The following is a 25,134-nucleotide window of genomic DNA, read 5'->3' on the forward strand; positions in this document are numbered from 1 at the left end:
GCTTTTGGCCTGTTATGGGGCTGAGGAACTTTAGCCGCAGAGCTGAGGCCAGCCTTTCACACAGCACCGTGGAGCCCGGGCCTGTGTGTGATCCTAGACGCACTCTGCTGCTTTGTCAGTAACCGTGGATGCCGACGGCCTTCACTTTACTCGCGACTGTGGAGTCAGCGAGAGCCTGGAAGCACTGGCCTTAGCACAGAGCCTGGCATGTGTTTAACACTCTCTGGACACTGGCCCCTAGTCCTACTGAGAAGACAGTGGACTGTCACCAGCACCATGGCATGTCCACCCAGGAAAGGGCTGCCTGGTGATACAAAGCCTCTATTTGATCATCACAACTTTTAAAGTAGGATCTGGAACATTCTACAAGCACAACAATTTAAAAGAAAGAAAACTACCTTAGGGCACACTGACTTTGACTTAAGAGGGCTTGAAGCCCACGGCTCCTTCCTGCGTAACTGGCTTCTCCCTCCCCGGAGGCTGCTCGGGGTGGGGGTGGTGTGACTCCGAGGTGTGGTGCTGTCCCCACACTCGAGGACCTTCTGTGCAGACAGAGAATGCCAAACATTCTAATATGGGCACCTTTTCCCATGTTAGGCAGTTGGACTCTAGGTGTGGCGGCCTTATGTCCTGATGTGCCAGGGATAGCCCTGGTTCATGACTGGTGTATTATTTTATGCCTGTTAATTATTTTAAAGTCCCTTTTAAATTCTCAAAAGTACTGCGACTGAAGGATAAATTACAGTCACCCTAACCCTTATCCACTGAGAGCTCTGGAATGTTCCCCGTATCTTGCTGCAGGACCTAAGAGGTCTGCATAGTAAGTGTTCTGGATGGTTTTTGTATTGAATTCAGCTGGAAGCAGATGGGCTGGTAGTTGTAGTTTGAGACGATTTTGTTCCGGAAGGATTTGCCCGACTGCACTCTCCCTTCCTATAAAGAAGACAGAGTCTGTTGTTTGGATCTCTCTTCTACACACAAAGCGAAGGCAAGACGTGAGGCTTGGCCATCTGTCTCTTCAGCCAGGATGCTCTGGTGGAGGAAGGTGACAGTGAATGGCAGAGCAGGGGGTGGGGCGGGCTGCCAGCCAGCCCTGTTAGTGTCAGTGTGGATGTCACTCAGGGTGTTGGTAGTGTGGGTGGAGCCTGCAGGGCAGATTTAGAAAGATCTCCTCTCTTAAAGGGAAAGGATCTAATGTCCCTCCAAGGCACACATTCGGATACCTACCACTCTCCCTTTCATCCTGGTGGATGGCGCTGTACACAGCATAAAACCCAGTGCTGGTGATCATGGCGTCACTTCTGAACACTGCAGTCATGATGTTTGAGGAGGAGAGGAAGGTGAGCTTGGTCCCAGCACAAAATCTGCCCATGGAGAGTGAGGCAACTTGCCGTCCATCAAACACTTCAATGAAGTCATAAGGGCACCCATGGCTGTGCTCTAATCTGAGGCGGAAAAGGCAGAGCTAAGCTCCCCAAGATAATCTGCAGAAACGTCTTACAAAAAATCACACCCTGCATCACACCCAGCCAGAAACTGCCATCATCCCTGCCCTTCCTTCCAACCACACATCTCACTAGGGGACTTCACCCCTCAAGTACTGCCTGAATCTGCCCTCCTGTCCTCCCCTACTCGGACTGGGCCCGGTCAGTCAGCCTCCCATCACCTCTTGCCTGGTCTGTTTCAGGAACCTCCAACTGGTATCCTGGCTTTCAGTCTTTCCCTCTACCTTGAGTGTCTCCAGGATGTCTCCTGACTTGTCGTTCAAACTCTGCCACTTCCTGGGGTGGTGGCAAGTGTCCACTAGGGTCTCACTGAGTGAAACTCTCAAGAGCCAGTGCAGGGAGATATGGTGACAGCTGTCAAAGCTCTGAGGGCCTACTGAGTAGGACTCTTCCCTCCAATGCCCCAAACTGCTCAGTTCAAATCAAGTGTTTTTCCTGCATGTTCCATCTAACCTCGGTGATCAGAGATGCTGTCCCTGGCATTGTATCTCGAAAGCTGTCTTCATGCCTTTCACTATCTTGTTACCAAGTATGTGTGTGTGTGTATATCTTCATAGCACTTATCAACTTATCACTAACTGAAACCGTCCAGTGACTTATTGGCTTTCTCAAGTACCATCTGGAATGCAAACGCAATGAGAGTAGAGATCTTATCTGTCTTTTTCAGCACTATAAACCCATTGCTAGACCAGGACCTGCGCAGAAAGTGGGCTCAATAAATCTATGTTAAAGAACATCAGCATTTACCTAACACAGTGAAAACGTGAGGTAGGCACGTTTTACCTGAACAAGAGTGGCCTCTGACACAGGCATTATAAATGCTCATTGCATAACATATAACACAATGGGCACAATGGCATTAGTACACAGACTACTGAATTTGGAAACCTGTTTGTTGCAGAAAACATCTCTTCCAATGAAATAAGAGCCAAGTGCCTCAAAATTACTTCTTTTTAAATTACGAAGAAGTGCTAACATCTGTGTGTGATGTGACAACAGTGTGGTAGTAACAGGTGACACTACAGGGCACACCTTACACCTTCACTGTGGGTTTCTCAGTCTCAGCACCATCGACACTGGGGATGGATAATTCTTTGCTGCCGGGGGCTGTCTTGTGAATTGTAGGAATCTTAGCAGCACCCCTGGCTTCCACCCACTATATGACAATGGCGCTCCCAACTGAGACATGTCTCCAGACATAACAAATGTCCTGAGGGGAGGCAGAATCATTCCCAGTTGACATTTACTGGAGCAAGTAATAACTAACTTTATGTCCTAAGAAACAGAAAGCAAGTATCGATAAATCTAGACTTAAAAACATCAAAACCCAGAAATCAGCAACTAAGCTCTACCTCTAAGCGACATCTTAAACAGTCTTTCGTTTGTGTGCTCTGAAATGATTGTAGAACGTTTCCACTGGAATACTTCCCTTGAGATTGCAGGACGTATGGGTCATTACAGTTATTCGGAATAACCATTTTCCAGAAGTGATGAAATGTTACTCTGTGCCCCGAAAAATGTTAGAGCTATGAAGTTCACAGATTTGAAATATATGGTAACAAGTCTTCTCACATTGCTTTCAACAAATAAATGGGTGTGGAATGTACAAACAATAAATGTGTTTTGCTTGTAATACATAAAGCTGCTTAACACTAGTCACGTCCTTCCCACTTGAAAGGAAGTTTAGGCATCATGTAAAACTAACACTCCGCTGCCTACCCATTACATTTGAAGGCAGCATTTAACCACTCACATCCTGGACTGCTGCGGCCAATGAACACAGATGGAAAGCAGTGGGAGAGGTCTGGACAGACTGTGCGACAAAGTCAGGGAGAGAGGATGACCCAGATGCGACCCAGTGTAGAAAGATGAAACCAGGGTTAAACGTTACCAGGAAAAGTAGTATTTTCATTAAAAAATTTCTCATCTATATGTATGTGAATATGAATACATATACGTGCATACGAATATGCACTGAAATGGGATAAATTCCTTTAAAAATGGGTGATGTTTGGAGAAAGAAGTAGGAAACCCAATGTACATAATATGAGGAATAAGGGAACTGACGCTATTTGATCTGTAAAAGAAAAACCTTAGAAATAACATGATAGAAATTCTTGAAGGGAAGAGGAAGCAGATTTGTTTTGTGTAGCATCGGAGGGAAGACTGAAGATCAGAAAATGGTCATGGAGAACATGAGATCTAAGTTCAGCTGCAGGAAGAGGCGAGCCCCAAATGGAGCTGGCTGTGAGTGGAGGGGTGAGGTCTTCACATGTGGGTCCCTTGGGGATGGTGTCAGGATGTTCATGGGGTCTTCTCCGATTGCAGAGGAAGTTGGGCTCAGTGATTATAAGACTCCCCAAGCTCAGCTGACCAATTTTCACCTAAAGTGTGAAAGGATCTGTCACATCGTGCTGTTGGCTGAATGTGTGTGTCTTCTCAAAATTCCTGTGTTGATACCTAACCCCCAATACGATGGTATTAGGAGGTGGGGCCTTTGGGAAGAGATTGGTTCATGAGGCAGAGCCCTCATGATGGGATCAGTGCCCCTATAAAAGAGGCCTGAGAAAGATCCCTTGTCCCTCCCACCAGCGAGCTCATGGTGAAAGACGACCACCTAGGAACCAGGACATGCATGGGTCCTCACCAGGCATCAAATGTGCTGGTACGCTGGTCCTGGACTCTCCAGCCTGCAGGACTGTGAGAAGTAAACTGCTGCTGCTTATTAAGCTACCCAGTTCATTGTGTTCTTGCTACAATGGCTGAAATGACTCAGAAACTTGGAAAGGTGCCCTCTTGGGCAAGGCATGGATTCAAATCCCATCTGGCCTTTGAAGTGGAGAAAGACAAAGTTGCTTACTTCAGGCTGGGGATGGTCAGCTCTATGAGGAACTTCTCAGCCAGGTGTATCACCCAGACACACTCCACATTGGTGGGGTAGTTTGTTGGATACCAAGGACTGGAGAAGGAGCCCAAGAGACTTGAAATGACTCCCCCACAAGAGTTACTTCCTCCTGTGAAAGCAGATAAGAGACTTGGGGCTGGATTCTCTGGGCCCATCCCTGGCATTTCCCCAGGGATAGAATCCAGAATTCCAAGCTCAACAGTGAATCACAAAAGGGAAAGGACCGTGCTGGTGTTGACATAGTTGTGGCTTGGCGGATGGGTGACTATACCCCTGAGAGGGAGTAAGGGAGGAGGGGAGATGTATAACTGGTAGACACAATCTTAAAACTGCAGGTTAGACTGGAAATGAATGTGGATATGGATGTGGCACGTGTGGGGTGTCCAGCGATAGGGCGTCAATGGTCTCCCCAGCTTCCTGGCATGCAAATCAGCTCAACTGAGATGTAGACAATCCAACCACTTGCGAAGGCTCTGCCCCACCAACTCCTCCCCCTCAGGCCAGAACAGGAGACATCTGTCCTCCTTTTATGAACTATCACCACGATTCCATCCTTTACAGGTTATATTTTCAATGAAAGAGAGTTACCTTGTGGGATAGGTGCTTGAGAAATGGCAGCTGCAAAAATCAAAACCAGACAAAATCAGGCAAGAGCTTAGCATGATAAAAATCATCCTATATGTAAGCACAAATGAATGAAGCCGCCACTACTCTTGAGTCTTAATGCAGAGTGTAAACAAACTCTTCCCTCTCTTCTCCCTGATCTGAGAGGCAGCCTCTCCCCTTCTCTCAGTGATTTACCAGGAAATCACAGACAATGAAGTTACATGATTGGTTTTCTGGGTCCTCCAACCCAAGGGTTGTCCTGAGAATGACCACTCATGAGGCATCACCCACAGTAACATCACTTGGCTTATGAGCATGCCACTGTGTCAGTAGAAATTTAAGAGATGCCAAAATGCTGCAAATGCTGGAAACTGGAAAGCTGAGCACCACAGTGGGGAAAGATAGGTTGGACAAGTATTCCAATAAAGTGAGATGGGCTTCTTCCCACAGGCCCGCCTCTGCAACCCATACCAGGGGCGGCGACTTCCACTTGGGACGCTCTCGGAACCTGAACTGAGGTAAGACGCCCCCACTAGTGTCCCTCCAAATGCAGCATAGTGCTGCCAGCCCAGGATAAGGACAGCTACTAGCCACCTTGCCTGGCCCCCAAACACTGCAGGGTGCACCCTGGACCTTCCCCACATCCAGGACCCTACTGAGGGGAAAAAGTGGCAGTAATCACTAGGTAAGTCTGGGGAGGAGTTGGAGGGAGGTGCCCAGGGCACCAGCTGGCAGGGAAGCAGGCAGCTGAGAGCCAGTCCTGGAGAGGCAGGACCACATGTGCTCTGATATAATCAGCTGGAATCTTGAGTTGGGGGGTCACTGCTGCACATCGACTTGGAGTAGGTTACCTGAAGAAGGTGTCCCCTTTCTCTGTTCCTGCTGTGCTGGCCTACAGAGGAGCCCCAAGTGGTTTCACTTCCTACCCCCAGTCTGCTCCTGACCCACTGGGAGAGTTCGACATTCAAGGCATCTTTGCTGACTCGTAGGTTTTCATCTTCTAATCCATATCCCTGAGGCGCAAACCTCTCCCCTTCCTCCCCTCTCCATACCAACCCTCTTCTCAGCCACATGATGGAACCACCTTCCTTCATTCCCCTCCTTGCTCTGCTGTCCAGGGAGGAGCTTTCAGGATGTCATTTCATTTGGGAAATGTGACTCTTAGCTGGTTGTCCAAGTCACTGGTTCTCAACCTTGGCTGCATGTTGGAATCACACAGAGAGTTTTCAATATTACTGATGACTGGGTGTGATCTCAGAGGCTCTGATGGGACTGATCTGGGGTGCAGCTTGGGCAGCAGGAATTTTAAAACCTCCTTGTGTGCTTCTAATGTCTAGGTCACTGTCTACCTGTGTCTCAGTCACAACTGAGGTTAAATTTCTTATTCACTTTGCAGAGATATTGGAAATTCAGTGTCAGACCTACCTGGAGGTGCAGAAATCACATCTGGAGCCCGGTCCCCAGCATCTGCATGGATTAAAAAAGAGATGTGTTTAGGAAATCTAAGTTAAATTTTATGAAGACAAGTGATGGTTTTCTAGTGTGGGCAGACCTCAAGCAGGCAGGCTTCGTGTTACACAAGCGAGAGCAGGGCCTGTTTAGACTCTGCAGAAGCAGCTCTGAACCTGGGAGAGGCTGCAGAGAACAGGACCTGACGTTGTGCAGCCCTGGAGTGTGGGTTCACAATGGAGCCCAGCTCTCAGCATGCTCTGTCAACCTGGCTGAAGGCACGCTCATCTGTCAGGCCACCATCCTTAGCTTCCCTGGCCCTGCTCTGTGCACACACTCCTTCCATCACTGAGATGCTGCTGGCTGAAAGGACCCGCCATGGGAGGAGATGTACCTGAGCAGATGACGCCAGCATCCTGATGGTGACCACAATTGTGGTCTGACCAGCCAGAGCTAGGGCACTGGCCAAGGTGGTTCTCGCTTCCTGAACATTGAATGCTGTCCAGCAGGATGTCTCCAGAGCCTGGGCCGAAGTGGGCCTTTCCAGTGGCAGTGATGGCCTGTCCACACCCCAGCTGTCGGCACACAACCTTGGCCTCGTTCAGGTCCCACAGGTTGTCAAAGACGGTGCCCCAGGACCCCTGGTGCAGGACCTCCACATGTCCTGAGCACCATCCTGAGCTGCCCACCAGCCGCAGCTCTGGTCCATCTTTTAAACAAAGTGGGATTTTATTTTTGACTTTGGGGTTTAAGTAGGAAGGATTTCCATCTCCCATGTTGGTGGCTAAGGCAAATAAATGCAACAGCAAAGCCTTAATGCTGTCTTAATTCCATAATATGTTAGGCTTAAGAGTGAGACAGGTGGGTTTGGATCCCAGCTCTACTGGTCCTCAGTTGTGTAACCTCTGACAAGTTACTTCGCCTCCCTGGGCCTCAGTTTCCTCATCTGTAAAATGGACTGTCTAGCAGCATGTATCTCAGAGGGCTGTGGTGACAAGCCAATTGGAGCATGAATATAAAACACAGTGCTCAGCCCCAGCACACTGTGGTTTCTGCAGATCTTGCTGTGTGGTTCTCTGGCTCACAAACCTGGGTTCCTGGAGAAATAGGTTCCTAGCTGTGTTTTCTGGACACAACTTGTGCAAGTGCTTGGATAAGTGTAGGTACAGTCCGTTAAAGGTGCCTGGCCACTAGGGTGTACTGGACCACAAAGGTGTCTATGGTTTCATAAAACCCCAAGGAATGGCTATTTCTGGGCCAACAGGCCAGCTGGAATTACCTGCTGTCTCTGGAAGACCCCCTAGGGATGGGTTTCTCCTACTGTCGCCACAGGCTCTTCCACACTGGCCTTTCTGTTTCTCCAACACGTCTAACTGTTTTCTCCCTGAGAGCCTTTACCTTTGCCACTCTCCGCCTGGAATGTCCTTTCACGGTCATTCACTGCGCATCACCTCCTAAGCAAAGCTGTCCATTCCTGTTCAATCCACGGTAGCACATCCTCCACCCCAGGCACTCTCTTTCATCTCACCTGGTTCTGTATTCCCAGCCTTACCACTACATGCAAATCATCTTGTTTATTTACTTGTGTCTTGTGCCCTGATCCTTCCTCACTCACCCACATCCACTCTCCTGTAAACTCCATGAGGAAAAAGCACGATACTGTTTTCTGTGTCCTCAGCACTTATAACTGGGCCTAGTGCACAGGAGGACCTCAGTAAGTACTACTGGATGAGTAAATGATGACCTTGAGCCAATGAATGGACTTGGACTTCAAATGGTGGACCTTACTGAGCCTCTCCAAGTAAGGTCTCTAATCTGCCTTTGAAGGTCAAATATATAAGAAATTCCTTTACTCAGAAACCAACATCCAACCCCCAGCCTTAAAATACAACCAGGGAGTTACCACCTGACTTACTGGTGATCTGAAAGAGTTACTGGTGATCTGAAAGAGTAGGGACCCCTGAGAATCAGGGGTCTCACAACTGGCAGACAGTACGCTTACTGGGCGCAAACTGGACCTGGCTCTGTTACGACTGCCTATAGGGCCATGGCTGAAGGAGTCCCCAAGCCTCTGCTTATCTGGATGAATCTCTGGTCCAATACAGGCAAGGTGGGAAGTGTGCCAGCTGGTGGAGGGAAGAGAATTCTCGAAAATTTGGCTTTTAGGTTCTAGCACCCTGGACAGCTCCCGGGGGGGGGGCAGGCAGTGTTAGTCGCTGCTGTGGGGGAGAAGCAACCTGCTCATTTATAAACAGGCTGCACATCACTGCTTTATTTCAATTGCCCACGTGGCCCTCTTAGTGAAAAAAATCTAGCAGCAATGCAGCAGGGCTTATGGAGCTAAGTGTGTACGGGGCTTTTAAAACTGAATCCCAGCCCTCTCTGCTAACAGGGGAGTTTCTTAAATTAGAAAATTATTGTCTTTTCAAGAGCAAAAACCTACTTGAAGCTTCCTACCTGACTCTCTTTGGCCCTGCTCAATCGCATTGAACTGAGCATAAAAGCCAGTGTTGGTGATCACAGAATCACTCCGGAACACCACAGTTACGATGTGTGAGGAGGAGAAAAACATCACAGCTGCAGAGGCGCAGAATTTCCCCATGGACAGCGAGGCAATCCTGGGGCCATCGAAGATTTCAACTGAGTCGTAGGGGCATCCAAGGATATCTTCCAGCCTGGGCGAAGTTCAGTGCAGGGTTAGTAGCAAGTCAGAGATTCCTAGATCTTAAAGCTTGAAAACTTTGACAATCACAGGTTAAATATTTGAATTATACTTTAAATTGTATATTAATACATAAAGTATCAATTAACTTTTGCAGGTGTCTTACCGTCAGATAAACTCTTACTATCTTTGTCTGAGGAATGTGTGAGGCTTGTGGTTACAGTTCAGTAACAGAAATTTCAAAATCGTAATGGTTTTGGCCAATCACAACTTACATGGAACAGTAGGAAATGCACACTGCAAATAAATTAACAGTAAATCCTCCCCAATGATCAGCATGTAGCCAACATCACAACCAGATTTTCATACCTATGTATTTCACAACATTTTTCATACCCAAATTCCTGGGGAGGGAAAAAAATCCGATTTTAAAATAAAAATGTCAGAAAGTAGAAGAGTATCTGCATTGTGGTAATTACTCAAGGGGATGTGGGTGAGGCCTGATTCTGAAGGATAACTGATAACATGACAGGATTTAGAGATGCGGTTCAAGGTTCTCACTTCATTGTGAGCGATCTGTGTCCTTAGGGTTTTAGTCAACAAAGACAATATGTTTCTAGAATATTCTTCGGTATAAGGCATGTCTGACACCCTGGACTGAGCAACAGTTCAGTGCGCATTGAAGAGGGATTTTCATGGCATCTCACAGCATGGCTGTGTTTAGAGCATGGTGTGTGTCCTACACAGTAAGAATGGCATTGTACAGACTCTGCTTACAGAATCTTCCAGAAGACCTGGGTCTCTGACATTCAGCAGGACTAAAGACATAAGCCTTGGGCCAGTAAGTTAACCTCTCTGAGCCTCAGCTTCTTCATCTCTAACTGGGGAGACAAGGACATCTATCTTAGGGCTATGGTGGCGCTGGACTATGGCAAAGCATACCAAATACACAGTACGGAGCCTGAGCACACAGCCAATACTAAATCATTGTCAGCTACTACTTTATGTCCTGAAGATAAAAAATGGCAGTGATTTTGGAAATTCTATTCTCTTTACATCACAGATGAGATATTACATCCATGTAATATCTTTTACTTTGTGGCAACCTTTAGAGAATGCAGGGCTCAAGGCTGGAGTAGTTGACTGATGTGTATGGAAAGCCTTGTACTGCTTACTTAAAATTTAGATAAAGGAAAAAGAAAGTCTAAGAGGGTGAAGATTAGTACCCAGTATATAGCGATGGCAAAGCTGATAAGGAGGATTTTTGTCACATTTTTAGAAAAAGAAAAGAAAAGAAAAGAAAAGGCATCATGATAGGATTAAGTCAAATATGTTAATAAACCACGTATTGAATTTTTCAAGCTAGAAGTAACTCACTGGGCAGCTCTACAAAATCAACTCAAGCTTCAAACTAGAAAGAGTTTTGGGTTCTTCAGGTTTAACCCCTACATGTTCCTCACTAACAGAAATATCTCCATTATGATTTCACAAACCAGTGTTCTTATTTAGATAGACTTTTCTCATCAAAAAGTTTTCTTACTTTAAAGTTGGGATCATGAGCTCTATGCGGAATTTTTTAGCCACATGGATCTCCCAAACACACTGGATGTCTGTTGGGTAGTTTTCTGGATACAGCGGGCTGGAAAATGAGCCGGAGATACTGGAAATGACCCCTCCACAGGAGTTACTTCCTCCTGCAACAACAGAAGAAGGACATCAGGATGTGTCCCCTTGATGTGACTCGTGTGATCCCAGTAGCGACCAGCTCCCACCCAGTGGCCTGGTGGAGTCAGGCTGCAGCCCGCCTGGGTGGACGCACAAGGCTGCCTGAAGAGATTTTTTTGCCCAGACATCTCCTGGGAAGGAGAGTCCATGCAACCTAACTCTGGCAGATCAAGAGGTACTAATGTGTGAGAGCTCCCTGCCTTTCCCTCTCCTCCTCTTTCTGGATGAAGAAAACGTCACAGTTGTCCTGTCCGTTACTCTCCCCACCGTCTTTCTAAGTGGAAGGATTCTTGCTTGCTGGGAGAGAGGCAGAACAGATCTACATGAGAGTTTGGGGAAGAGAGACAAAGAGACAGAGGCTGAATGCGCCCTGGGAAGGGGTGAGTTTGAGGAGGTTTGGGGAACAAGAGGCTCTGGAACAACTTTAGGGTCCAAGGAGTTGGAGACAAAGGGAAAGGGGGCAGTGTGGGCTGTTGGGGCAGTTACGACTGGGACCTCCCTTTAACTACTTTTTCATCACTTTTTCTGGGTAGGTTGTGTTTCCTTTAGCTCAGTATCTACTGAGACTGGAACTTACAGGTTTTTGGATTTATAAGATTTAAACAAGTCAAATCTAATTCTGCCATACTACTTGTCCTATTCGTATAAATAGACACACATTTTCACACTCGCATATATATTTAAAGGAGCATGCCACACAAAAAAAGTACAAAAATTAGAAATCATCAAATTATTTCAGAGGAAATTTGAAAACATGATGTTTTGTTGACCTTGTGCCCAAATTATGAAGTTGCTTAATTCTTTCTGTTCTTCCCGACTACCTCGTAATCCTCCTGGAAACCCACAGATTCCTGGTCTTTCCTACGACGGGTGATGGGAAGTGGTGAGGTGACAGTCAGCCCAGAGTGCTACTGCTGATGGCGTCTGTAGTTTACAAGACGTGGTCCTCGTCAGACTGACACGGAAGCCCCCAGGAGTTGGGTGTCTCGAAGCCTCTACACGTGGCAGGGATGATGAGTGGGGCCCATCCTGGGTGCCCCCTGCAGGGCTGTACCCAGAGGAGGCTGGCTGAGGACGGCCAGGTGGACTGAGCCACATTCTCCTCAAGTCCCTTGTCATCCTCCTGCCTACTCTGACCTGGGCAGATCCACGTGCCCCCTTCCCAGCCTGCTCTTTTGGTGAAAAAGTCAGCATTGACAAGCATTAGAAGTACAAATGCAGTGCCCCTCAGCAAGGCAGTGGTGAGGACTAAGGGGCTCCTCCGGCTGAGGCCCCGGCTGGCTTGCCCTGTCCTCTCTGTATATATGCATTTTTATTGAAGTATAGTCATTTACAATGTGTTAATTTCTGGTGTACAGCACAATGCTTCAGTCATACATGAACATACATATATTTGTTTTCACATCCTTTTTCACCATAAGTTACCACAAAATATTGAACACAGTTCCCTGTGCTGCATGCTCTGCCTTCTCTGGAAGGGGCTGTGGCAGGACTGGCTTGGGCAGCAGAGAAGCCGCACCAGCCTCTCAGTGTCAGGTCCTGGGCACAATGCCGGGCATCTACTGTGATGGTTCTCTTGGCAAGGAGTTACCATTTCAATTTAAAACAACAGCTACCTGTCACATGATCCTGAGAAGCTGTGGAAAGACCTAGAAGGGAAAAAAAGGGAGATACTGATGACATCCAGGGAGAAATCGCTTAGCTTCATCTATAAGTTAGCAAAGGATTTCCTGAGAAATCAGTCAACGTACTGAATACTGAGAAAAGTGCGAAGGTGCTGAGTGAATATTCCCTATGGTCCTGTGGCAGACTAAAGGAAGGAAGGCCACAAATGCCTGGACATGATTCGTGTCAAGGCGGGGGTCTAGGTCCCCTCCCTTGCACCTGAGTGGGCTCGGTGGCTGCTCTGACAACAGAATACGGCAGGAGCGATGTTGTGCCTTGGGACACTGGCAGCTTCCACTTTCTGTCTTGGGAATACTGGCTTGCTCGTGGTAACAAGCCACCCTGGAAGAAATCTGACTGCCGTGTGGGAGGGACCATGTGAAGAGATCCTGACACCACCTGGGAAGGAAGACAGCCCTTGGCTGAGCCCATTCACCCGGCTGTCCCCACCAAGACATCAGGTGTGTGAGTGCAGCTATCCTGGACTCTCCAGACCAGCCACTAGGTGACCCTGCTCAATGCTACGTAGAACAGAAGACTCTCGCAGCCCAGAGCCCTGACCCCCAAAACTATGACTTGTAACTAAATGGTTGTTGTTTTAAACCACTACGTTCTGGAGTAGCAGATGACCAGAAGGACTCCTTTCACGTGACATGGCCTTCCTCATTTCCCCATCATCCATGTCATTTCCAGCTTAGCCGAGTTACACAAACGAGAAAACTACAGATAAGCCTTGATTTGAACATATACTGCCCTTACCCCGATCGAAGGTCTTTTAACTTCAGACGGCCTTTCTCTTCTCACTCATGACCCCAACACATATGCCCCGCAGGAATACCCAGAACACATCAAGGTCTCCTGCAGCCAAGTGTCCAGAGAGGTGCTTCTGTCAGTGACCTGTGACCTGTGCATGTTCTCTGAGGCTGTGTGAGGACAGCCAGGTGCGTTCAGAGGGAAAGAGATGGTGCTTGAAAATTCTAGTTCTGCTCCTTTCTAACTGAGCTCTCCTGGGCAGGTTTCTTGATCTGCTTAATCCTCTGCTGCAAGGATCGAATACTTATGCAGGAACTCTGGCTTCACACCTGCTGCTGAGCAGATGCTCAGAAATGTCAGTTGCAATGAAACAAAATGTCTTTTCATTTACCTTCAGCCTCATTTCAGAATTTACACTGTATGTGTTAACCTGACTTTTCAAATCTTTGGTTTTTATTACAGATGAATGTCAATCAATCATTAATTTATGCGATCTCTGAAAACAGGCAAAAGTCGTAAGATCCCCAAGAGCACGTACTACGGGGTCCTACAGATGAGGGTCAAAACTCGCTTCTCCCATATACTTGCTGTGTGATCTCAGGAAAGTTACATAAACCTTTCGCGTCTCAAATTCCTCTGTAATTTTTTTTTCCAGGATTGTCTTGAAGATTAGCAATAATCTGAGCAAAAGGTCTCCCTTCTTTGTGTTAGTTTTGCCTGGTCTTTGTGTCGCTGGGGCCAATTAACAGGTGCAGTAAAAGACTGGTGGCTAAGAGCGCTGACCGCTTGGGTTCAAATCCACTGGCTAGTCCTGGGTACGTTACTAACTCTGTATCTCAATTTACCTATCTGGAAAATGGGAATAATCAAAGTACTTACCTTGTGGGATTATCATAGCGATTAAATGAGTTACATATGCAAAGGCCTCAGAACAGTGCCTGGTTCTTAGCATTTGTAAGTATTTGATGCTATTGTTGGAGTTAATATTATTATAAAGTTACTTAGACTAAAAAAAAATATCGGCATACCTGGAGGTGTAGGAGGAGGCAGGTCTTCTGCATCTGAATGCATAAAGAAAGGCAACAGGTCACTCTCTTTAGTGAATTCAAAGTGTGGAGGAGGTGGGGTAACCAGGGTGTGGGGTGGGGAATGAAGAGGAGAGGACCGTGGCCTTTTGGGGCACAGGACTCAGAGCACTGCATCCTGGGCAAATCCACCCCTCCTCTGGCCTGGTCCTTGTCCTTGGTAAGCGGGGTATAGCAGCTGGGTCAGCTCCGCCTCTTGGTGGCCAGAGCTGGATCACTCACGGTTCCCCTTGCACAGTATCCCCTGGAATACTCATTAGGAGGCAAATTCCAGAGCCTCTTCCCAAACCCAGCTCACTGCACTCTCTGGAGGTGGGCCCTGGGTTCTGCACCGTGACACCCTGGGGAAGGGGGTGCCTGCTAATTCGAGACCTCCTGTGTGCAGCCTGGAGCTGCCCGGGCCAGGGCGTGTGTCTGAGCCCAGGACCCAGCAGAGCAGATGCTCAAGGACTGGTTGACGACAGAATAAGTGAGTGGATGGAGGGAAGAAAAATCCTTTTGGGATGCACAGTTTCAAAATGTCTTCCACCAGCACGTCTGAAACTACTGCCTGAGAGGGGAGGGGATACCTGAGCAGATGACACCGGCGTCCTCGTGATGGCTGCAGTTGTGCTCCGACCAGCCCGAGTGGGCGCACTGGCCCAGGTAGCGCTCCACCCCCGCACACTGGAGGTTGTCCAGGAAGATGTCTCCGGAGCCCTGGCCAAAGTGGGCCTTCCCGAGGGCGGACACGGCCCGACCGCAGCCCAGCTGTCGGCACACGACCTCGGCTTCATTCAGGTCCCACAGGTCGTCACAGACGGTGCCCCAGGCCCCCTGGTACCGGACCTCCACGCGTCCTGAGCACCGTCCTGAGCCGCCCACCAGCCGCAGCTCTGGCCAGTCCCCTGCAGACAGAGACCTGGTGGCTGTGGCCTCTGGGCGCTCTGCTCACTTCCCTTGAGCTGGCTGCACTCCCCACCCCCACGCCACAGTTAGGGATGGAGAACTCGGTAAAAGGTCGGTCAACTAGTCAACCTCTTAGTTGGCAGCTGATAAGTCATTAAGACTGCCAAAACAACACTTAACCTAAACTGTTCACTAAATGAGTATCTATTGGGCTAGGAGTGTATGCCAACCTGTCTTGGCTAAACACTAAAAAACATCATAATTTGCAGAATGATCTGTGATTTCGGGAAGTGCTTTCTGTGTGTGTGTGTGTGTGTGTGTGTGTGTGTGTGTGTGTGTGTGTGTGTTTGCCTTCACCTTTATGATAACTCAGGAAAGAAGAGTATTGTTATACCAGTTTTAAGTACAAGGACACCAACAGTTGGAGAAACAAAGTGATTCACCCCAAATCCCACATCTGCGAAGGAGCAGATCCAAACTCAGTTTGCCTGATTCCAAACATCACTAGTTTTCTTTTTCTCTCTCCTAGTCTACCTCATGGCCTCTAGGATGGCTCTGACACTCCACTTTGAAAATGTCTATTAGGATGCAGTTGTGAGGTTATCAATGATCAGGCCAGGCCATATAAAGAAAAGATACAATCCCACTAGAGGGCACTTGAGAGCCACTCAGACTTTGATGACTCTGAAAGGCACTGAAAAAAATGAACTCTGTTCACCATGGGACGCTAGACCCAAAAGATCCCAAGCGTTCCGAACGGCCCTGGAGAGCTGGCTCAGAGCCAGCCGGACTGCTGCAACCAGATGGACCACTTACAGTTGGTCCAGTTTCTGCCCATGAAACAGGTACCAATGCCGGTAACAAGAGGAAAGGACAGGGAGGGTACAGCTCCGTGGTAGAGCATGTGCTCAGCATGCACGAGGCCCTGGGTTCAGTCCCCAGTACCTCCGTTAAAAATAAATAAATAAACCTAATTACTACCCCTCCCCCCAAAAAAAGGACAGTGGGTAAGAAAAGCATGCATTCCACGGCTTACCTGGTCTTGCTGTTACCATCCTGGGTGTTGCTGTAGGGACGGCTGTGGACACAAGAAGACAACTTGAGATAAAAAGGGAGGCCTCGGGCGAGTCACAGTGGCAGTGTCCTGAGATCAGCCTCCATGAAATGCCCAAATTCTGGCTGAGTCCCTCTTCATGTCATCTTTATAATAAGAGTGAGCTTGGAAATCAAACTCTCTTTACATGTCAGTCCTGACCTTTCTCTCGTGTGCAGGATACAACAGAAATAACAGTCCATTCTTTTGCCTGCTCACTGGAAACAGGACATTTAAATTGTGCCACTCTGTGTTAAAGTGCGTTCACAACTAGTGTCCTTCTAGAAAATAGCCATTTCCTTTGCATGTTTCTGCCCCCTTTTTTGGTGGTAATTAACTTTCCATAAATGTGGAGTGTCTGATTAGGTGTGTTTCACTGTCTTTGATAAAAATGAAGGATTAGGAAATCAGACTGACAACTGTCAACAGGCAGTGACCCAACTGCTGACATGTGTAACTTGGTTCCACTATGAATGGGCACCATCCGTGTGCACGATGAGTGTGGGCAGACTGTCAGCCACAGCGGGCTTACACAGGAAATAAGGAAACATACATGAGAGAGACCAAACTATGACAGTACGAGCACCAGGAGTGGGCCGGAGAAGGAAACATGCATGAGGAACAAAGATGAAGTAACAACAGCACACGTGACTCACTGACAAGGCGCGGGGTCCGAGAAACAGCCTCTGCAAATACAAGGGAGCCGTTGTCAGTAACTGCTTAATGTCAATGACAGTGACTTCCCGGATCCACCGTGTGACAGTGGACCTCCTCTGTATTTCACAGCGTTTTCCCCAGGCTTGCTCAGTGGGTCACCCTGGCCCTTGCTAAGAGTACAGGAGAGTGTCGTGAACAGCACCTTGAAAAAGGTGGATGCCAGAACTCCCCACGGGCTCAGCCTCTTTCTCTCAGTGGGAAACAGTGCAGCCCTAGCCCTGCGTGACCTTGGGACAATGACTGAACCTCTCCAGCCTCAGTTTCTTCATCTGTGAAAGGGGAAGAACCGTGGGTCTGTATGAGCATTACAGGAGACAACAGAAGTGCTCAAAAAACCAGGCTCTCAACAAACGCCCGCTGTTATTCTGATCACCGTTGTTGTCATCGCCTAACTGCGTTCACTGCACTTCCCCAGAAACCCGTGGCTTAGCTCTGTGTGCCTTCACACCACACACGTTACACACCCCACCTCTAGGCTCACACTGTTTTCTCACCGCTATGTCCTTTCTCTGTTTCTCTGCTCACAGCCTAGCCGGGCTGAAAGCCAAGTCTAAGGCTGGTTCCTGCATTTTCCTTACTCCTTGTAGCCAACGTCTTTCCTAATGCCTTTTGCTGAGATGTAGGTGTGCATTAATGTAGTATGTTCTAGTGTGTTCTATTTGTTTGCCTTAACGTGCTGTTTTCCATTTGTCCTCTAATTGAGTCACGTGCGTCACCCTGGACTCCCTCTGGGTTGTGCATGAGCCTCTCTACGGATGGGATCACACCTTTTCCTGTAGGTCCTAAAACATCCACCTAGTACTAGATTCAGAGTAACTTCAGAAATGGCTTCCTATTGAATGGGTCACCTGCGACCAGATGTTTCTATGAAAATAAACAGCCTGTCATGAAGTTGCCAATTACTAAGCATTTACCATGCGCATCACTACGTGGAGTGCTTTACTTGCATCACTGCAGGTAACCCTCACAACAAACCCAAGAAGTAAGGCTCTCTCATTACCCCCATTGCACAGGGAAGGGACTGAGGCACGGAGAGGCCAAGTCTCTTGCCCAAGGTCCCAGAGTCCCCAGGCAGAGACGGTCTAGCTCCAGGTCTCTTGCTCTTAACCACCACTCTTACCTTTGGTTTCAGAATAATAATAGGCAATAAAGGTTTTCCCTATGTTGTTGAAGCTTCGAAAATACACAAGGGTCATTGTGCTGGAGGAGGACACGTAGGTGAGGTGGGTACCAAAGCAGGTCTTCCCCAGGGACTTTGCTGAGGATGGAGGGCCGTCCAGGATTTCAAAATATTCATTGGTACAGTCAAGGCTGCGGAAGCAAACACCAGTGGGTGCCTCTTAGTCTCCTGGTCAGCAGATCTCAGAGGGAGGTGGTAAAGCAGACTCTGCTTTGTTACTATAAAGAGGCTGGGCCCAGATTACAAGCCTGCCATTCAAACACAGCAGGGGTGCCTTTTATCCCGGTTCTTTTTCTCTCAGACAGACAGCCACTGCCTCAGGGATGGGATTCTACCTGAAAGAGGGAAGGAGTCTGGGGCACCACGTGTACCCCTGCTGTGGCCCTGAGCAGCCCCAGACTGCAGCGGACCTCGAAGCCCAGGGTCAAGGGCAGGGCCAGGCAATTGCCGGCCAGTAGAACATGGCTCCAAGTTCCTAACGACCTCCTGTGCACAGGCTTTCGGCAGCCGACCTGCCCAGAGGGACGTGCACCGCCGCACGTGCACGATGGAATCTGCTCAGCTTGCTTTGGGGAGGATGTCTGATTCTGCTGTTCATTACTGTGAAGTTCTGTCTGGAATGCTAGCATCAGAAAACCATCTTCATGCCTCAGCCTGGTAAGATGTCTGTTCCAAGTCATATTTTGATTAACAAAAATTTAAGTTGTTCCTGAAGGTTAATTTCTGTAAGACATTCACCTATGAATGACATCAACCTTCTGTTTACAGTATTAAAACCTAAAATTTCCTGATTTATTAGGTCTGGGGGGGTCCCTGGAATCTGCACCTTTAACCAGCAAGCTGAAATGCATACACACATACTCTCAGCCTCTCCCTCTCTTTCACACACACACCTGTGCAAAGCATGTCAGATGAATTTCATTTTAATTACAAATTCATAGAAGCACGTGAAAATCAATCATATTTCTATATATTAGTAACAAACATATGGAAACCAAAACTGAAAACAGTATCAATTATGGTCACTCCAAAAAAAAAAATGAAAAAGATACCCTTAGAGACACATCTAACACAACATGTCCAAGATGTATATGCTAAAAATGACGAACAGCTAATACAAAAAAAAAAACAACAAAAAACCAGCAAATGCTAGCCAGGATATGGAGAAACTGGGTCTCTCACATGTTGCTGGTGGGAATGTAAAATGCTAGTCACTCGGCAAGAGTCTGGCATGTTCTTAAAAAGCTAGACACACGCTTACTATATACAACCACCTAGCAGCTGACTCTTGAGCATTCATCCCAGAGAAATGAAAACTCACGTTCTGGCAAAAACCTGTGTATGAAATGTTCACAGAAGCTTTGTGTGTAACAGCAAGACTGGAAACAAGTGTCCTCTGGTGGAGGAAAGGGTTAAACAAACTCTGGCAGCCACACAATGGAATATATCTCAGCAAGAAAGGGGAACAAACTCTTGATAGACACAGCAGCCTGGATGGACTTCAAGCTGAGTGAGAAAAGCGAATCCCAAAAGAATACGTTCTGTGTAATCCCACAGACATAACATCTTGTCCCAAAACGACAAAACCCTAGAGCTGGAGAATAGATCAGTGGTTGCCAGGGACAGTGTGGGGACCGGTCGTGAACATAAAGGATAAAGGGTCCTTCCCTTGTGGTGGTGGAACACACTACCTGCTTCTAGACTGTGGTGGTGGTTACGTGAATCTACACACGGGATAAAATTGCACAGAACCACACACACACACACAGGTGAAAAATGGTGAAAACTGAGTAAGTCTGTACTCGAGCTAATGGTACTGTCCTAGTGTCAGCTTTGTGCTTTCCACACTGTTCTACAATTAAGTAAGATGCCACCAATGGGGGACACGGGGTGACAGGTGCACAGGACTGTGTTACTTTTGTTACTTCCTGTGTGTCCATAGTTATTTCAAGATAGAAACTTAAACAAGATACAAAGGACTCTTTCAGTTGACGAGAACCAACCAAGGGAGTAAATGCTTAGAAATTTAAATGGCGCAGGAACTTAAGCAACGTACTTCTGACTTACCTGAGTTTCGGAAACGCCAGCAGTATGTGGTCCGATGTGTTTGCCTTGATTTGCCACACACACGTTATGTTGTCGTGCATTTCATTCCGAGGGGGATTCTTGATCGCTCCAGATGGGTTAGTAATAATGCTGCCACACTGAGCTTTTTCTAAAAGCAGAAAGATATTCTAGAATTGCAGTTTTTTCCATTGTTCACTTCACTCATTTTACAGTTCCTTCCGTTCTCTTTCCTTGAAAGGTTTTACTTTGTGGGGATGTCTTAGGATGGATCAGAGGTATAGTTTAAAACCTCTGGTCAACTTAGGCCGTCAGGGCATGAAAGTGTCTGAATTTTGAAGCTGCTCTCACTTCTTTTGAGAATTCTGCCACTGACACATGCTTGCTGGATGGAGGAGTCATCCAGCAGCAGCCCAAACCTTCCTCTCGAATTACTGTGCTGGGTCCTAGAGCCTCGACTTTGTCAGGTCCTCAGCAGAAACGAGCAGACTGCTTCATTTTCACAGCTGAGGCTGGAATGACTAGGAGCCTCTATGTATATGAGGACGGCGTGTCCCACCTGCCATCACTTGTAATTTCTTCAAGTTACACTATTGAAAATCCACTACTAAGTGGAAAGAAGTAGCCCTGAGTCATCCACACTCTCCAACACTGATATTGTCTGTGTCTCCCTGTCCATTTGTTTCTCCACCTGCTTGTCTGTCTAGCCATCTGTCCAATATTCAGTCCAAAACTAAAGGCGACACCTGTGGCAATGGCTTCCTCCATCAGATGACCTGGCTGGGTAAGAATCGGATCTACACTCAGCGTGTCACTTAGCTGTGGTTCTTCCCTAGAAGGACGAGCCAAGCGCTCTATGCATTATGTCACGTTAGCCCTTTTTCTCCAAGGGTGCTAAGAAGTGTTCAGTGGAGCTTCTGGAAACCCAGCGTATAGGCGAGAAGAGGGGAAAAAAATGGAGAATGAAAAAGGAAGGATGGAAAAGGACACAGACAGTCAGAGAAGGAGAAAGGACAGAGAGGAAAATGCGCTCCTCACGGTGGAAGCCCTCTGAAGCCATGCCCTTGGGCAGTGCCCCGGCCATGCTGCTGTGCTAATGGCCGCCTGCCTGCCCTTCACAGGTGGTGTCCACGCTGGGACACCAAGAAGGCTGGCACCACTGGATTATCTGGACTTCCTTCTTTGGCTAATAGAAATGGAACTGGAACCATAAATTCATTGGCCTTCGTTACTGGACTCTTCATGCAGAACATAGGCTCAGAGAGTGACTCAGGGCAGCAGTATTTTGCTCAATTTCCTTGAAGAATCACTTCAGGGCTTGAGCTAGACGGTGATGATCAGGGTGGCCAAGGACACCCAAGTCTCACCTGCACCTTTTGTCCCTGCCGCCGTAGCCAAAGGGTGATCTGTCAAACACACAAAGGACATGGGATTGTCAGCTGGGACTGAGATCCACGCATCCACACATGAGCCTCCAAAGAGCTGGTAACAGACAGGCTGTCGGGGCCCCTCCCAGAACTACTGAGTCAGTCTCTGGGGGCGAGGCCAGAGCACGCAGGGGCCGTCCACGTGCAGGAGGGAAGACGGACTGCTCTAGATCTGCTCACACTTCCATGCATTCTTCTCTTGCCACACATGCAAATGAGATATTTTTAAACTTGGGGGTTTACGAAAACTAAAGACGTGAAATTCTGGCTCCTGTAGCCAATCCCAGTGGCCCAAGGGTTTGGATTACAAGGCTTTGATGCAGGAATGGGAAGAGGCACTGATGGACTGATTCCTTTGACCTGGTGCTACACAGAGATGAGTCAGGATCTACGGGTCCTGTGGCTCCTCCTTCCTGCCCCCAACATCTCTCCAGCCAGAGACACATGGCCTGGAACCTCCTATTGGAGATTCTCTCCGAGGACCAATCCATTCCCAACTGCTAGAGTTGATCGTCCACGCGAGGATGTGACTGAAGCTTTGCCAGACCTTGTCCCCTCAGCTCTATTCACAACTCACCCTCTGGCTGAGAGCTGGCTGAGGGCCAGGCATCTAGAGACCTGGGGGTTTGACGAAGGAGAGAGGGCACTGGCATAGAAAACTCCATCAGCAAGGGAAGCTCTGTGGGGCCAGGGCTGCACCAGGAACAAGGCGTTGAGACAGTCACGTGGACAAGCCTGGGTAGCCCGCTGGGCGGTGAAGGACATGTGACCTCGTCACATGTCCAGGAGAGGTAGGGATGAAACTGGCTCACTTAGACTCTGCTTGGGTCTGACTCCCCAGCCACCTGCACCTGGGCAGGAAGTGTCCTTATCTGCCTCTCATCCCTCAACCCCCGCTTACCTGTACCTCACTGCCATCCCCTCGCAACCCTTAGGGCTGACAAACCAAAAGTGCTATGCAGAAGTCTGAGAAATTGAGAATCTGCTTCCAGAGTGAGAAATGCACACTGCGTAGGAGGAGAAGCAGGAAGTGAGGCTGGAGCAAGCGATTTCGAAGGGGCTCTCTCCCCATCTCTCCCACTGGACGGTCAGGTGATTCCACATCTCTCGATCACTCCATCGGCTTGGAGAACAAGACACTACCAATTTCCAGCAGAACCTCTTCCTCAGGTTTTGATAAACCACACCTGTAAACATCACCTTCCCTACCTGTTGGTGAGGCCGCTGGGTCTTCAGCATCTGCAAGAGTGAGAGATGGAAGGATCTGCTGTGAGTGAGTAACATACTGCTTCATTTTCAAGTGTGACTTTTATGCTGTTTTTTGAGAAGGACTTTCTCAGAAAGAGCCAGAGCTGGGCTCTGCCTGGGAACGGAGCGGGGGTTACCTGAACAGATCACGCCGGCATCCTCCTGGTGCCCACAGTTGTGGGCAAACCAGCCGGCGTGGGAACACTCCTCCAGGTGCTGTTCGTCTCCTCTGCAGTGCACGTTGTCAAGGAGGATTTTTCCAGAACCATCCCCAAAGTGGGCCTCGCCCGGGGCTGAAACGGCCCAGCCACACCCCAGCTTTCTGCAAACAACGTTGGCTTCCGGCAGGTCCCAGAGGTCATCACACACCGTCCCCCAGCCTCCCTGGTAGAACAGTTCCACACGGCCTGCGCAGCTCCTGTGGCCGTCCACCAGCCGCACGGGCGCCCAGCCTCCTGGGGAGGAGAAGGGGTCATGGGTGACAGCTGTCCCCCCCGGCCTGTTGATGACTGGCTGCCTTCTACCGAGCTTTCCTTATGTCCCATGACTTCGCTGCTCAAACCCTACATGCTGCCAGGAGGACCCCACGCCATTCCCCAGACCCGTGGCTCTCAGACACCTAGAATGTCATCCTTCCCCACACCGTGTCAGACAACTTGCCTGCGGTGGTCTCTTCTCTGCCATCTTCCCTCACTCTTTACCACATGCCCCTGCAGCTGTGAAGGGCTGGGCCTATCCTCCTACACCCTGGTTCTGGGCTGGCGGCCCAAGATTTGCTCTGGCCAACAGAGCCAATAGGATGCGGCAGGAGCGATGGTGCTGGACAGGCTCCATGGGAACTCTGAGACAGTCACGTGGACAAGCCTGGGTAGCCCGCTGGGCGGTGAAGGACATGTGACCTCGTCACCGCTGTCACCTCAGAGGACATAAGACAAGAAGACCCAGCCTTACCTGGAGGAGCAGAAGAAGGTGGGTGTTGAGCCGCTGGTATCACTGGTGATGTGGGAAGTGGGTTCTCGTAGGCTGCTGATGGGTAAAAAGGGAGGACTGTCATCAGGAAATAGTCGGAACATTGGGAGAAGATACACAGCTGCTTCAAGGGGGCACCTGCCTCCTCCCAGGATCCAGCAGGAATAATGCTGATGCAGGCCAGAGACCTCATATCCCCGAGATCCCCGTTTAGGACAGAACACGGTGTGACTGCATCACAAGGCCGTCAGCAAAAGCAAAGATCATGGACAAGTAGCCCCAAGTGCCCTGCCGTTTGAGTTGGCCATCACCTCTCTCTTTGCTACCCTCTCCTCCGGTGTGCAGTAACTTCACCTGAACATGGCAAGGAAAGTCACAGTTTTGGCAGTTCCTCGGGACGGAGGCAGGGAGGAGGGCATCCAATCTGAAGTGCTTGAGGAAACCTTTGAGGGTGAGGGAACTGTTCTATAATCTTGACTGCAGTGTGATTACACAAGTGTGTATAATTACCTAAGTTCATCAGACTGGATCTTAACATCAGTGAATTTTATGGTACATAAACTAAACCTTAATAAAAAATAAGATGAAACCGAATGGCTCTGTTGTACCCCTAAAACTAACATTGTAAATCAACTACACTTCAATAAAAAATAAAATTAAAAAAAATAAGATGAGTCAATGGATGAATAGAAGGATGGTAGATCGACTGATAAATTTATTGAGGAGTCTAGATAGGAGTTCACTGTCAAATTCTTCCAACTTTTCTGCACACTTAAAACATTTTCACAATAAAATGCTGGGGGGTAAAATGTCCCTCAATTTCTATTATAAGACCTGCAGCTCTGTTTCTGGATGACAACCTCTTGCTTTCCATGGCATACGCTTAGTTCAGCTGCCATTTCTCTCCTTGTCCATCACAGAATGTCAAAGGCATAGAATTCTAGGGAGCGTGGACTCCAGTGTGCATGGTCCTGATGACATGGAGACTGAGGGCCAAGGTCATTCAGCTGGAGAGAACAGCCAGGATCAGATCCTTACAGCTCAGGGCCCTTCCCTTCTGCACACAGCCTCCCCTAGGTTAGCAGTCGACCCAAAGAAGGAACCTTTGCTGTATGGCTGCCTGCCAGGCGCCAGGAACCTTCAGGCATTGTCCATTCACAACCTTCCTCAATCCTCTAATTATTCCCAGGTCA

The 25,134-nt window shown here is 48.4% G+C and overlaps 1 protein-coding gene across 5 annotated transcripts in view; it reads right to left on the reverse strand.

Moving 5' to 3' along the window:
* LOC105075941 (scavenger receptor cysteine-rich domain-containing protein DMBT1) overlaps positions 1 to 25,134 on the reverse strand; it is a 76,037-nt gene that overhangs the window by 12,786 nt on the left and 38,117 nt on the right. For 4 of the 5 annotated variants that reach the window (XM_074373498.1, XM_074373496.1, XM_074373497.1 and 1 more), the window contains 17 exons: positions 23,924 to 23,998; positions 23,110 to 23,427; positions 22,934 to 22,963; positions 21,665 to 21,703; positions 20,301 to 20,448; positions 18,174 to 18,364; positions 16,993 to 17,022; positions 16,280 to 16,321; positions 14,925 to 15,242; positions 14,299 to 14,331; positions 12,469 to 12,501; positions 10,668 to 10,821; positions 8,923 to 9,140; positions 6,442 to 6,483; positions 4,999 to 5,028; positions 4,366 to 4,519; positions 1,228 to 1,445 (listed from right to left, as the gene is read on the reverse strand). In XM_074373498.1, the coding sequence (XP_074229599.1) occupies positions 1,228 to 1,445; positions 4,366 to 4,519; positions 4,999 to 5,028; positions 6,442 to 6,483; positions 8,923 to 9,140; positions 10,668 to 10,821; positions 12,469 to 12,501; positions 14,299 to 14,331; positions 14,925 to 15,242; positions 16,280 to 16,321; positions 16,993 to 17,022; positions 18,174 to 18,364; positions 20,301 to 20,448; positions 21,665 to 21,703; positions 22,934 to 22,963; positions 23,110 to 23,427; positions 23,924 to 23,998 (2,073 nt within the window). The remainder of the gene's footprint in view (positions 1 to 1,227; positions 1,446 to 4,365; positions 4,520 to 4,998; positions 5,029 to 6,441; positions 6,484 to 8,922; positions 9,141 to 10,667; positions 10,822 to 12,468; positions 12,502 to 14,298; positions 14,332 to 14,924; positions 15,243 to 16,279; positions 16,322 to 16,992; positions 17,023 to 18,173; positions 18,365 to 20,300; positions 20,449 to 21,664; positions 21,704 to 22,933; positions 22,964 to 23,109; positions 23,428 to 23,923; positions 23,999 to 25,134) is intronic. The other variant, XM_074373495.1, reaches the window with a different exon arrangement.

Source organism: Camelus bactrianus, chromosome 11, assembly GCF_048773025.1.
Source record: "Camelus bactrianus isolate YW-2024 breed Bactrian camel chromosome 11, ASM4877302v1, whole genome shotgun sequence".
Lineage (NCBI taxonomy): Eukaryota > Metazoa > Chordata > Mammalia > Artiodactyla > Camelidae > Camelus > Camelus bactrianus.